Source organism: Triplophysa rosa, linkage group LG9 (genome assembly GCF_024868665.1).
Source record: "Triplophysa rosa linkage group LG9, Trosa_1v2, whole genome shotgun sequence".
Classification (NCBI taxonomy): Eukaryota; Metazoa; Chordata; class Actinopteri; order Cypriniformes; family Nemacheilidae; genus Triplophysa; species Triplophysa rosa.
Genome location: NC_079898.1, coordinates 1,194,392 through 1,208,314, shown reverse-complemented (window position 1 = coordinate 1,208,314; position 13,923 = coordinate 1,194,392). Strand labels below are relative to the sequence as shown.

General features: G+C 42.6%; 1 protein-coding gene across 1 annotated transcript in view; it reads right to left on the bottom strand.

Annotated features, from left to right (window-relative positions):
- The window catches only part of cfap36 (cilia and flagella associated protein 36), a 62,421-nt gene extending 50,921 nt beyond the window's left edge, over nucleotides 1-11,500 (bottom strand). The window contains exons 1-2 of the mRNA XM_057342177.1: nucleotides 11,227-11,500; nucleotides 9,731-9,795 (exon numbers count right to left, since the gene is read on the bottom strand). Coding sequence (XP_057198160.1) covers nucleotides 9,731-9,795; nucleotides 11,227-11,329 — 168 coding nt within the window. The 5' untranslated portion in view covers nucleotides 11,330-11,500. The remainder of the gene's footprint in view (nucleotides 1-9,730; nucleotides 9,796-11,226) is intronic.
- Nucleotides 11,501-13,923: the final 2,423 nt, after the last annotated feature.

Below are 13,923 nucleotides of genomic sequence, written 5' to 3'. Positions count from 1 at the left end.
GTTCTGCAGCCTATACTTCATCGTCCCCAAAAAGGGAGGTTGCTAGATCTGCATAACCTGAACAGGCACCCACTCAAGCTGCCGTTTAGGATGCTCACGCAGAAGCACATCCTGGCGTCTACCAGATGTCAAGATTGGTTCATGGCAATCGACCTGAAGGAAGCTTACTTTCATGTCCCGCCTTCGAGGGTGGGCATATCAGTACAGAGTCCTCCCTTTCGGTCTGTCCCTGTCCCCACGAGTCTTCACGAAGATCGTGGAAGCTGCCCTCACTCCCCTCACTCATCACGACCCAGTTGCTGGGAAGCCTCTGGGACATCACAACCTAGTTGCTGGAAAGCCTCTGGGACAGCACGACCTGGTCAGTAGGTTCCTAAGGGGCGCGAGAAAGCGACCACCTCATCTGCGCTCAGTACCCTTTTGCGACCTAGGTGGCGGGCCTCAAGAGGCCCCCCCCCTTCGACCCCCTCATAGCTGCCACTCTTTCTCACCTCACGATAAAGACGGCTCTCCTGATGGCGCTCACCTCCAAGAGGGTAGGGGACCTACAAGCACGCTCCGTGTCCACAGATTGCCTAGAACTCGGGCCCGGTGATTCTCACGTTATCCTGAGACCCCGGCCCGGCTACGTGCCCAAAGTTCCAACCACTCCCCCTAGAGACCAGGTGGTGAACCTGCAGGTGCGCCCCACCAGGGAGGAAGACCCAACCCCATCCATGTTGTGTCCAGTACGCGCACTGCGCCTCTACTTGGACCGCACGCAGAGCTTCAGATGCTCTGAGCAGCTCTTTGTCTGTTTTGGAGGTCAGCAGAAGGGGAGGGCTGTCTCCAAACAGAGGCTGGTGCACTGGATCGTGGATGCCGTCGCTACGGCATACCGATCTCAAGATCGCCCCTGCCTGTTAGGAGTGAGGCTCACTCCTCATGGGCACTGGCTCAGGGCACCTCTCTGGCAGACATCTGCAGAGCTGCAGGATGAGCTACGCCCAACACCTTCACGAGGTTCTAATACCTATGCTTGGAACCGGTGTCAGCCCGCGTCCTGCAGGGCAACGTGTAGGACCGGCAGCCGGTAGGGCGTACGCCAGCGAAAGCCCTTCCCCCTTCCTCTAGGGGGATCAGCGGCTATTTACGCCTCCCTTCTTTCCCCACTGGGTAAAGAACAGGCATTCCATCCATCACTAGCACCTTCCTGGGGGCAGGCTGGGCAGAGCAGCCCTGCCCCTTTAGGCCGGGGAACAGTTGAGTTATCTACCACATAGCCCTAACCGGACCTAGTGCTCCAGACGTGGTAACCCCCCCATTCCACCATCCCCCCCCCCCCGTGGGCGGTTCCGTCTGATGTATCCTCATGAATGGTTCCCACCTCGGCAACCCATGACCTCCCTAGGTGGACCTCCACCTTGCGGTTAACTCCTTCAGTCCGCACGTTTTCCCATGAGTTCTCCCCTGATGGTGAGACCATGTGGTGTCTCCACTAATTCCTTCCTATGGTAGGTAGTGGTCTCTGTAGCGTTTTTCCCCCGGGGGATTAATGCTTACCCAGTGGCCCTTACGGTGCCGGGCGGCTTCTCGCTGTTAGAGAATCAAGGCCTCCGCCCATGACGGCCGGTGGCAGGGGCTTCCCACCTTTTTCTAAAAAGCGCTGGGACCCCCTACCCCTCCACTGGACGGTAACAATTTCGCGCTAGCGCTCACACCTGACTAGCCCAGGCCAGTCAGCGTCGCTCCGCTAGAGATTGTGACGCGGCACAGCGCTGTGGCATTTTCCATAGGAACCCCATCTGTCGGCTCGACACAACGTCGAGAGACCGACAGAACGGGAACGTCTTGGTTACGGATGTAACCTCAGTTCCCTGATAGATCAGTTCCCTGTGTCCTTCTGCCCCAACGCTGGCCGCCCGCCGCAGTGGTCGAGGGATGCTCAGGCTCCTCAGACCAAAAGGTGAATGAATGCAGCACGCCGTCTCCCTTTCATACCTTTTATTTTATGATATCCGGGGGGCGGAGTCAGGCATGCAAATTTCATTCGCCAATTTCATTGGCCTTTTCTAAACTAGTCAGAAGTTGATAGGTTCTCAAGAGCGAACCCCATCTGTCGGCTCGACACAACGTCGAGAGACCGACAGAAAGGGAACTGAGGTTACATCCGTAACCAAGACGTTTTCTGTATATGCTATACTTTTTCAGAAGATGTGTAACAGCGTGCCCTACTGTTTAACAGTGAAACATACAGATGGTACTCAAACAGAATAATCCTTCCGCCCTCGCCGTCTTGTGTTTGCTATAGTTTACCACTGAGTGGCAGTATATTCACAGATCGTAACTCTGTACTTAACGCGAGTTAACACGTCAAGCTCATCTTAACTGCGCCTCACTCAGCGGGCTAGAGTTGAGAGATTCAGGCATAAAAAGACAAGCGCTGTCTACAATATCAAAGTTAAAATCATTTAAGTGGTGTATTCAAACAACACATTTTTTGCACAAAGAATAAAACAAAAAACTCTTCAGGACTGGAATAATACTATGAAAAAAGGGGACTTTTGCCTCCTACTACCAGTAGCTTACATTCCAGATACAGAAAAACACAGCTGTATACATTCAAACAGACGATAAAGTAAATGCGGTGGTGGAATCTAATTGCTGCACAAACTGCCACAGACTTAAACAAAGGATTGCGGTTCTTGAAACAAAGTTACTTGCTGGGTTTCCAAAACAGGATGAACACTCAACAGACCCTCTGCATACAGCCGGTGAGGCCTGTGAATTTAGAGAATCTCAACAGGAACAAGCCAAAACTGATCGACACATTAATCGATGGCACAAATAGTCACGTGTATCTCATATTGCTGCCATAGAATCCTCTACCCCAGATACGGCTTTAACAAGGCTTGCAAACACTGGTATTCTACCACCCCCTATACACCTTGAGAACAGATTTGAAGCATTGATTAATGAGGTGGAGGAAACCCCAAATGTGAATGAACCTAGATTGTATCAGCCAGCAGCTAACATAGCTACAAACAGGCACACAAGGTCGAGCAGACAGCGGCATTCAGCTCAGAGCGCAGCAGAGCCCAGGACTCTGATAGTGAGTGACTCTATTATCAGAAACATCCGGAGCAGGAATACAAATACATGCTGCTTTCCTCAAGCAACCGTCTCTGATGTGAACAGGGAACTTCGGAATATTCCAATGAAGCACAAGACTGCAAATCGAATCATAATCCATGAAGGGAGGAATGACATTTACATTTAGTCATTTAGCAGACGCTTTTATCCAAAGCGACGTACAAAGTAGGGGAAAAACAGTACAAGCAATTTGTGCAACAAAAGTACAACAATACATAGGTGCAGTACAAGTGGTCTCAGTCAGCCTATCACAGAATACGAAGCTAAGATTTTTTGGGGGGAGGTAGGAAAGTAGAAAAGAAGTAGAAGACTGTACTAATGGGTCAGATGTTGACAGAATCCTACAGAATCTGCTGATCTTGTGGCAAGAGGGAGATCGTTCCAGAGTCATGGAACACATCCAGAGAAAGTGCGTCTTTGATATTCGGAAAGAGCAGTCAGAACTCCTTAAAAAGGATTTCAGTGAACTCACTGAAACACTTTGAAGACTTAAAGTTCAGTCGTTCATCAGTGGACCACTCCCAGCAAGGGGAACTAACATGTTTTCATGGTTGCTTGGGCTGAATACATGGCTACAAAGAACCTGCAGTATAAAAGGAGTCAACTTCATTGACAACTTCAATCTTTTCTGGGGCCATAGACAACTGTTTAAACTGAATGGCCTCCACCCAAACAAACTATAATATCTACTTATTAATATCCCTCCATCATCCTTCAGCTGAGTGTGCCAATCCACACAACCTGAATGGCGCACACACACACACCTGGACAAAGTATGAGTGACCACAGGACTTCACAACAGTTTCCGAGTCGTCATATGGTTGACTTATCCCAAATTCAATTCAGTTTTATTTATATAGCGCTTTTCACAATGTGCATTGTTCCAAAGCAGCTTTACAGGAGTAAATAAGAAAAACACAGAAAGGTAAAACACAGCACAGTGCATGGTGTTTATAGACCAAGCAAGATCATTATAATAAATAATATCTAATAAATAAATGAATAAATAAATAAATGCAGTCTCCCGGTGAGCAAGCCAACACTGCACTGCTCTGCTGTGGCGAGGAACCCAACTCCAATGATGAATAATGGAGAAAAAAAAAACCTCGGGAGAAACCAGGCTCAGCCGGGAGGGCCAGATCTCCTCTGACGTGTCATAGCTGCAATCAGTGACCCCGACCAAAGCCACCGAGCAACGTCCACGAAGAACAGGGAGAGCCCACGAGCCGCGACCCAGGAAGCCCCACCCGCCGAAACCGTGCAGGTCCAACCCGGTCCCATTCCGCGATCAACAACAGACAACAGAGGAACAACCAGGGAAAAGTAGTAATGGCATAATTAACTTTATTCCTCTGTTGTCCGACATCGACCACAAAACAAGACCAACCAGACCAGACCCACACAGTCCCAACAAATGAAACGCCCCGAACCACAACCAACAAGCCCCCCCACTCCCTACAACACCCACCCAGCTACCTCCAATCAAAGTCACTGAGTGCAGCTCAGTTATCTATGTCCCCAAAAGGACATAGATAACACCATGCAGCCACAACAAGCACTGCTCATGGACACCATCCTGGCAGAGCCTTGCCCACAGAGCTCATTACAGACTGGCTGTGATGCAATTGTACAGCTTCAAGACTCAGCACCCAAGGACGATTTTCTGGAAAACAGCCAGGAAAGCCAGGACAACATATTTCAGCCACCGGAAACACCAGAGCCACAGGCGCTCTCACCAGACACATTATCCCTCTCTCCAGCATCTCCACTTCTAAACTTCTCACAGAAAATTGAGGAAGCATCCCACTCTTTCGCTGAAATCCCCCAGACATCAACCAAAAAACGGCGGGCCCCACAACCACCAAAGCCTGTTGGCCCAGCTCGCCATCCTCCTCCAGTGAGAGCTCTCCAGCCACTGCGACAACGCCAGGGCCCAAACCCTCCTCCATCTGCTGGTGAATCAAAAACAACTGATAACACTGACTCTCAGTGATATGTGCCAGGTCCCAGCTATGATAGCAGCAACATTGACAAATGTTTACAGAACAAGCGGGAACCCAGTGTGTCTATAGTTTTCTCTATTTCTGTTTTATCACGTGATAATCTGCGAAAAAATTATGCGTCAACTAAGATTGCTGTAGGGATAAAAAGTAATGGCATCAAATGTGCATTTTTAAATAATTCGCTCACTAAAAAACAAATCATTTCTGATCAATGAATTAATAACCACAAACCTTGATTTTATGTTTTTAAATGAAACATGACTAGGAGACAGCTGCAGTGCAACAGTCCTCAATGAAAAATCCCCTCCTAACTTTACTTTCATGAGTGTCAGCAGAGCAGTTAGGAGAGGTGGAGGTGTAGCTGCTCTATTTAAATATGCAAGCCAGTGTCATTTGGTCAGTACTTGTCATTTGAATATCTAGGTATTGTGCTGAAAGGTGCACCACACATTTTATTTATCATTATTTACAGGCCTCCAAAATATTCTCCAGCCTTTGTTGAAGAGTTCACAGAACTGTTATCGATCACTCTCAGAGTTTGACTGTTTTGATATTGCAGGGGATTTTAATATTCACATAGATCAGTGGTTCTCAAACTGTGGTACTTGAAGAGACCCCTGGTGGTACGTGACACGACTGAAAATTAAAAACTTTACATCAATTTACATTTCGTGTTTTAAATACAATTTCAAATGTTTAATTTATGATAGATAAATATACGGAATACATCTCATATAGCCTATGTGAAATTTTACTATAGTTGTATGAATGATCGTTTATATATCACTGTCAATGTAGCACGTGACAGGCAGCTCAAACACAGAGCGGGAGCAGACAGACGCTTGCGAGTCTCCCACTCTCTCTCTTCTGATGAGCTGCGTGTAAATCAGAAATCAGAATCAGAAAGAGTTTAATTGCCTTAAAATTGAGCTTTAAATTGAGCTTCTTATGTATTTCTGCACTTGAACCGCTGTTTAAAGCTGTTGTTGTTGTTAATGCTGTAAATCGCTAATTCAACATGCGTCTGCATCTACTCGAGGTTAAATCAATGAAGCGCACGTTGTGATTTAGTTTTGACGCGCTGCATTGACAAAAGCCACTGCAGTAAAGTGTAAGTCTCTGATTGTTATACAGCTGTTCTCTTGATATTTAAGTATACATATGTAGGGTCTGGTCGGATCAAAGTTTACCATCTGGGATCGTAAGATCGTAAAACACAGTAACCTCTCACCAGAGCTTCTAACAGGCACCAACGAGTCTGGTCCAACTGCCCTATCTCAAAACATTCATCACTGACCAGGACAGATTGCAATACTCTCCCCTGGACTTCAAAGGAGGTTCTTGGGGGAGGACAGGGCTGTTCACCAAAGTGAGAAAAGCCATGTGGCCCCCAGGGACTGAGAGCCTTAAATTCTTCCAAAAGAATGTCTCTTTCCTTAGCCACAAAATACTGGTTTAAAGTGAATATACTATACATGTATCTCCACATTGTATGCTTGTCCCCATGTTATTCTCCTTCACCTATAACCTCAAAGGCATATGTGCTTAGAGGTATTCTGTTTATATTTACATTCTTGTACAAACTACAGGTCAATGTGATTATAACCCTTTCATGGGTCATATCTAAATGTTCATTTCTTAGAATATGGTGTATAGCCCAGTAATGTATTTTATACCATACTCATTTTATTTTATTCTAAGTCTATTCCTGCTCCAAACTCCCAGGCGACCATAAATGTAAATGAGCTAGTGTGCCGGAAAAAGAAACATGTTTTCGCGCCCAAAACTATCTCATCAGATTGGATCGCCCACCTTGGAGGGGCGTGACACCCCCGGTGTTAAAACATCTGTGCAAGAAGGAAACAGCGCTCGCTTGTGTGTTCGCGCTCGCTTGTGTTCGCTCGTGTTCGCTCATGTTCGCTCGCTCATGTTCGTACACCCTCTCGAGACCTGTCTCTCTCCTCGGAGACAGCTTCTTCCGGCAGTTTGCTTCGGCTAAATTCGTTCTACCTTCGTCAGCCAATCCGGCTCTAAGAAAGAATCCGAAGGAACTCACTCGCTCACTTTGAACTCATCAGGACTCTGAAACCTTTTTGCACGCGCACCAGAACTTGTCCCAGCACAACCAGGAAGCCAATGCAAGTATCTGATCTATTTCTAAATAGCTGTGCTTAAGCTTTTCCCCTTTTAAATAAGAAGATTGTCCTTGATGGTTTATGCAGATGCGAATAGCTGATTTAATACTGCCACTCTTTGCTTTGTCTATTTCTTTCATTCTTTACTGCTTTTACGTTTTATGTTTGTTTGTTAGTGTTTGGTCTTTGTTAGTTAGTTGGTTTTATTTCCCCTTTAGTGTAGTAAATAAAACCGCATTTGTATCCACGCTCGAATCGTTTCTCTGTTTACTTATCACATATCAATGTCACTTAAACTGCTGGATTTCGTTAAGATTTCTGAAGTGGTACTGTACTACAGTAAGAATATTGTTTTTCCAAGGCCAGGAAAGTAATATTTCTTAGAGTTAATATACGATCTGCTGATCACTCGCTGGACGAGTACATTTAGTCTGTCGCTATTATTAATTCTGCTGCATCAGGTAAAGTGTATAAAATAGTTCATGGTTAATCACCATTGATTATACGTATGTTACTGTGGTTACACTCATACTGTAGTTTCCCCGAAATACACTACACATATATTTATTTATCTTCTGTGTTAAATATTCTTTCCACATTGTTCAGGGTATATACAGGAATCATGGAGCTAAATTTAATACTTTTAAGACCTCATCGCCACTTCAAGTTTTAACCAGTTACATTGGCGACACCTTAACTTACATTTACTATATACTGATTGTAAGATAGCATAACTAAACAGTCTTAGTTTGTGATAACTCCTCATTAATGCAACATAATTCAGATGAGTGGGAAAGAAGCACAAGAGAATTAATTGAGTGACTAACCCAATGCAAGGTTTATCAGAAAGAGAATCCAGCTTTGTGGCTAGCACTTAGCATGTGGGACCATACAGTGTTGATAACCATCGAAGCTACGCTAATCACCTTCAGACACACAGAGCAGTACACCTCACAGTTATCCCCAGAGACGACCATCAGCCATGGATCCAACTCCTTATCCTACAACTATTTGCACGAAAACTTGCATTTCCCCATTAGTCAACCATGTTGTTTAACAAATGGGTGTAAATGGACCGCCCACTACTCGCCTACGCAATGATTAAATTTAGGCAAACTTTAGCATATGACCTCTTTGGACAAATATGAGGATATTATACACAATTTAATACCTTGGAAAATGGCTTTTAAGACTTTTTTAAATTCCGACCGCATCACAGCACAGTGACAGTGCTCATAAAGTGATATTTACTGTAAGTAATATTTGATATTTACTGTGGCAAAATATCAATGCTGCATTTGACACTATCGATCATAACATACTTCTAGAGAGACTAGAAAACTAGGTCAGTCTTTCTGGGTCCTCAAATGGTTCCGGTCATACTTAGATGGGAGAGGTAATTATGTGAGTATAGGAGAGCAGTAGTCCAAGTAGACGTCAATGACATGAGGAGTCCCACAAGGCTCAATTCTTGCGCCACTCTTGTTCGGCCTGTATATGCTCCCACTGAGTCTAATAATGAAAAAAAACAAATTGCATACCACAGCTATGCATATGACACCAAGATTTACCTAGCCTTATCGCCAAATGACTACAGCCCCATTGACTCCCTCTGCCAATGCTTTGATGAAATTAACAGTTGGATGTGCCAAAACTTTCTTCAGTTAAACAAGTTGAAAACTGAAGTCATTGCATTTGGAAACAAAGATGAAGTTCTCAAGATGAATGCATGCCTTGACTCTAGGGGTAAAACAACTAAAAATCAAGTCAAGAATCTTGGTGTGATTCTGGAGTCAGACCTTAGTTTCAGTAAAGGGATATTTCAGAGGCAAAACTAAATTTCCCCATGTTTTACTCACCCTCAAGGCATCCTCATTGAATATTACTTTCTTCTTGAAGAATAATGCAATCGTAGTTATAATACCACGTATACATTTACTTCCAAGCGGTAGAATGGGAGTGAATGGGGGGCAATTTTTTGAAGCTCCACAAAGTGCATCCATCGATCAAAGAACTGCTCAACATGGGTCCGTGGTCTTAACAAAGGTCTTCTTCAGTCTGTACAGCGCGTCTGTGGCTAACAACAGCCTTAAACAAAGATACTATAATTATAACCGCTCTTATCCTCGCTTACGGGACGTTATATTATAAACGTGTATAACTCTTGTTTTGATTTTTAATGTGTTGTCTCCTGTCATGTAATAAGGAATTTATCGCAAACTCTCCCTTTGCACCTCCTGGCAGAAATTTTGCGAACTAGTTTCACATGTAAATGTTTTTTAACTGCAGGGCCTTTTTATCGGTGGCACTCAACGCGGTGGTAGTAGGCATTCTGGTTGACTACCTACTGTATGTTTCCCAAAATTTCTGTCAATGGCGAAAAAGCATTGTCTTATAAATGACAATGGCAGGGAAAGTTTTTTAACTGGCTAATATGGAAGTGGACACTAGATCTCTTACCAGTTGTTTATATTGCTGATGGATCTCTGTGTAAGTCAGTTTATTCTCATCTTCATCATCAAACACTGAAACCAAATGACAGGTTAATATACATATTGCTATAACATAACACATATTTATGAACAAGGCTCCAGAGTAAAGAAGAGGAAGAAAAAAACAGACACCAAACGTTCAGGTAATCCAATCAATCAGTGTGAGAAGAGGTCTGTATACTGTATATAGCTGTTCCCTTACCTCTCGCTGCGTACAAGACCTAAGGTGGGAATATCCCAGTTTAAATGTCCTACCTTTGACCTCAAGTCATTCGCTTCACAGAGCGCCAAAACAATACTTAGTGTCTGTTAATATCGCCTCACTCTTGACTGGTTCCTTTCCAAGTCTGAGCTCAAATCCCTCCGTTATTATGTTTTGACCATTCTTTTTCTGGAGAAATAATTAAATCATGAAGACAGGCAAAATATTAAATGTTATGGACATTTATTTATTATTTATTTCACATTGAAATCTTCTTATCTCTGAGTTTGGACCTTATAAATAAAGAAGCTTAAACACACACTTAAGAAACAGTATCTTAAACGATACAAAGATGACTTCAATACATCTTGAGTGACAGATATGCAGACTTTAGAAAAAAGAACACAAAAAGTATTTTTGAACAGTCACCATTGGCATACCCAGCTGGGACAGGTAGGTCTGTAAGATGTGTGCTAAAGATCTGGAGATCTGGAAAACATCTGCTGTGTAAAAACATCTGCTAAACATCTTAGAAAGAGCTGTTTTACATCCATTCTAATCATAAACATCTGATAGCAGACGTCACAGAGACGTCTTCCACATGAGCAAACAAGAAAAAAAATGTCTTGCAGATGTAAATGCAGACGTCAAATAGTCGTCTGCCAGATGTACGTGTGCTATCAGGGATACAACGCAATAAGGATTGCTGAAGTCAACAGATTCTACTTATAGATCTTCCAATCTCGGACGGCTTTATTGTCATCTTTCAGGCCCTGGAATTTGGTCCCAAATCTGAAAGAAATTAAAATTTGACCCTGTCTACAAAATAGTGTAGCCCTATATAGTAAAAAATCTACCATGACATTTAAGATATTCTCTTCATCATTTAACAGTTTCTTTCTTCAGAAAAAAAGAATGATCAAGTTTGCTTTGGACCAATAAATGCACACAAGACACATACATAAAAAGTCATAATGTGTACATTTATATTGTTGTCAGTGCCGATCAATGCAAAATTATCACTTGCAAATTGACATGCCTCATTTTAGCTGCAAACTGGAGGCTTCGCAAACTTGATTTTAGAACATTAAAATCCTTTAATGTTACAGATGTTATATTTTAGGTGATAACAGGCGCCATGCTGTTATGATGACGATTGTAATGCCTGTATCTGGTTGAATTCTTTTGTGATTATAGTGCGTGGTCCTGAGGTCGCTTCTGTTTATATTACCAAAGAGTTCGGTCACTAGTTTTTATATTACCTGAGCAATTGTTCTCCGTGAAGTTCGTGACGGGAATAATCCAGTCCGGGCTGCTCAGATATCCTGCGATGCTTTCAAGCACCCACTCATGATCATCCGCCATGATGTCACCTCACAGTATTACATAGACATCACATAACTGTACACAAAGCTTCGTTTATGTAGATACTATTAGATGCTGTGTGAATGTATTGGCTTTCCACTCCTGGAGAGAGAACTGCGATAAACAAACACTATCTGGGAAATTGGGGCCACCCCGGATGTGTTCAACAAAATCTGCAACCATAGCAACAGGTGACGTCGCAACCGGCGTCACAGTTTACGTAAACACTCTTGTATGGAAGGCCAACAGGTACAAAACGTGCGAAACTAACGCGTTAAAAGGATCCCTGGGTATAGAGCGATGTATGGCTTAATATATGAACAATGGCATTGACTTTATAATTGTGAAATAAAAAAACAGTGTAACTGTCACAGTATTCATAACTTTGAAAAAATATTTTTACTTGGAGGACGCCATTTTTGCGTCATAATCCGTGATGTCAAATGGTTGCGACCTGAACCTGTTCTCTTTCGCAACAGCGAAGCACACACGTTTTCCATCTATAACAGTAAAATATGACACGTAAAACATAAGATCAGATATACAAACACACAGGGACAGTAGGTGGCAGTATGTCCTCTTGACACAAGCCAGCCTGCCAGCCATAAAAGAAGAATGCGTTCAGTATTAGACGTCTGTTCAAGGTGAGCGTGCATTAAATCATAGCTTTAAACTACCGCCTTTGAGACATTTAGGACTATTTAAGACATCAGCATCCACCATAATAGTATACTTTATACATTATGAGAATATACTGATAAACACAATAATAATGCTTGCGGTTTGGTTATTTATTCTGTATTAGAGCACACGTGAATATTAACCCCCGTCAGCTAATGACCGAGGGAGAGAAGACAATAACGTTAGGCTACTGATGTTGATAAATCAACATCAAAAAGTCAAAATCTGGATAAAATGCATTGTGTAATGGCTAAAACATCGTGTATATGATAAATTCGAAATGATTTTGGTTATTAATATGCATGTTTGTGTTGTTTCTGACAAACAATATTAAAATGTAGGAAAATACACCAAATAGCATCTTTATTTTCTTTCTTTCTTCTTTTAGCATTATATAAAAGGAGGAGCGACAACAGTAAAGGACGAGAGAGAACCAGGCCTGGACTTTACATTATGTTTTATTATGTGTGACCGGCAGTCGACCGTGAGGGAGCTGCCGGCATTTTACTTTCGTTTTGTTGTTTGTTTATTTTATTAAAGTTTTGTTGTTCAACGTTTGCCGGTTCCCTCCTCCTTCTTCCTTGCTGTGAACATTGTTACACACACAATATATTATCCTACAGAACCTTATATTTACTGAAGAACTCATTAGTGTGTCTGTGTTTAGTTTGGCTGCCTAGCTGTGCATGCAACCAGTTTACATCATAGAAAAAGAACATGGTGGCCTCCTTAGGTTAAAATGAGTATTACATTTAGAATTTTTTTAAGAACTGAAAATATTTGATGTGTTTCTAACGACAAATGCTAATAGTGTAAGCAGAGGCGTATTAAGACCTCATGGTGCCCCTGGGCAACAGCCCCAGAGGTGCCCCCCATCAACCGACACGCAAGAATCCACTCATTAAAAGATTTATGTATTAAAAGATTTTATAAGAATGAAACTCAGCAATTTACAATATACTATTTACAAGAATTACACATTAACATGACACTTTTGTAGAATAGAACACAAAAAATAACTCTTTTCCATTAAGTATTTTTAACAATTAGGCCTACTGTAGTTAAGGGGCACCTGCTTTCTGTTCAGGTTTTGATGTAGTGAAAAAAAATTACTAACATTTTTTTAACAGGTGTAAATGTTGTGCGTGCCACAAAGTGGGGGTACAGGGACACACACACACACTATAGTTTGCATGTATGTATTCACATTAGGGGGACAATGGAACAATGTACAGATTTTCAGGACATTGGGACTTTAATTCACCAAAGTGGCATTCACCAGATTACAATGTATAGCAAGGTTATTCATAAAAATAACATGAAACGTTATTGTTACTATTTTAAGCTATTCAAACGCTCTTTTTAAGCACAGTGTGTGTATATTCTTCGTACTAAACGATCACACAAGTACTGCGATAAAAGTGTACTCCACTAAAAAGGACACATATGAATTGATTGCTATAGTGATGACACCGATCTTCACTTTCACTTTACAACCCAGGTTTGGACCTTCAATAGTGGCCTTACCTCCACGTACTATTAGCATATATACATTATCGGCATTATAACATCTTATTTCTGACGCATGCCATGTATATATACCTTTATTAATCAGTGCTAATCCCCGCATTTTTAGTCGCCGCTACAACAATGCGCTCTGCATCGTTCCCGCTTCCATCTGTTTGAAGATTAAAGTTTATACGAAAGACAACTCGCCTCATAACACTCACTTGTGATTGGCTGAATGTTAATTCACTCAAATCTATGTAACTAACCAGATAAAATGGGCGGGAATGTTGGCGGAGGTGTGTCGAAAAAGTGCGGAGGACAGAACCATTTTTATCTGAAGTGGGGGTATTCCCGCACATGGTGCCACGCCTATTTAGCGCAGATGCGTGACTTAAGTCTTAACA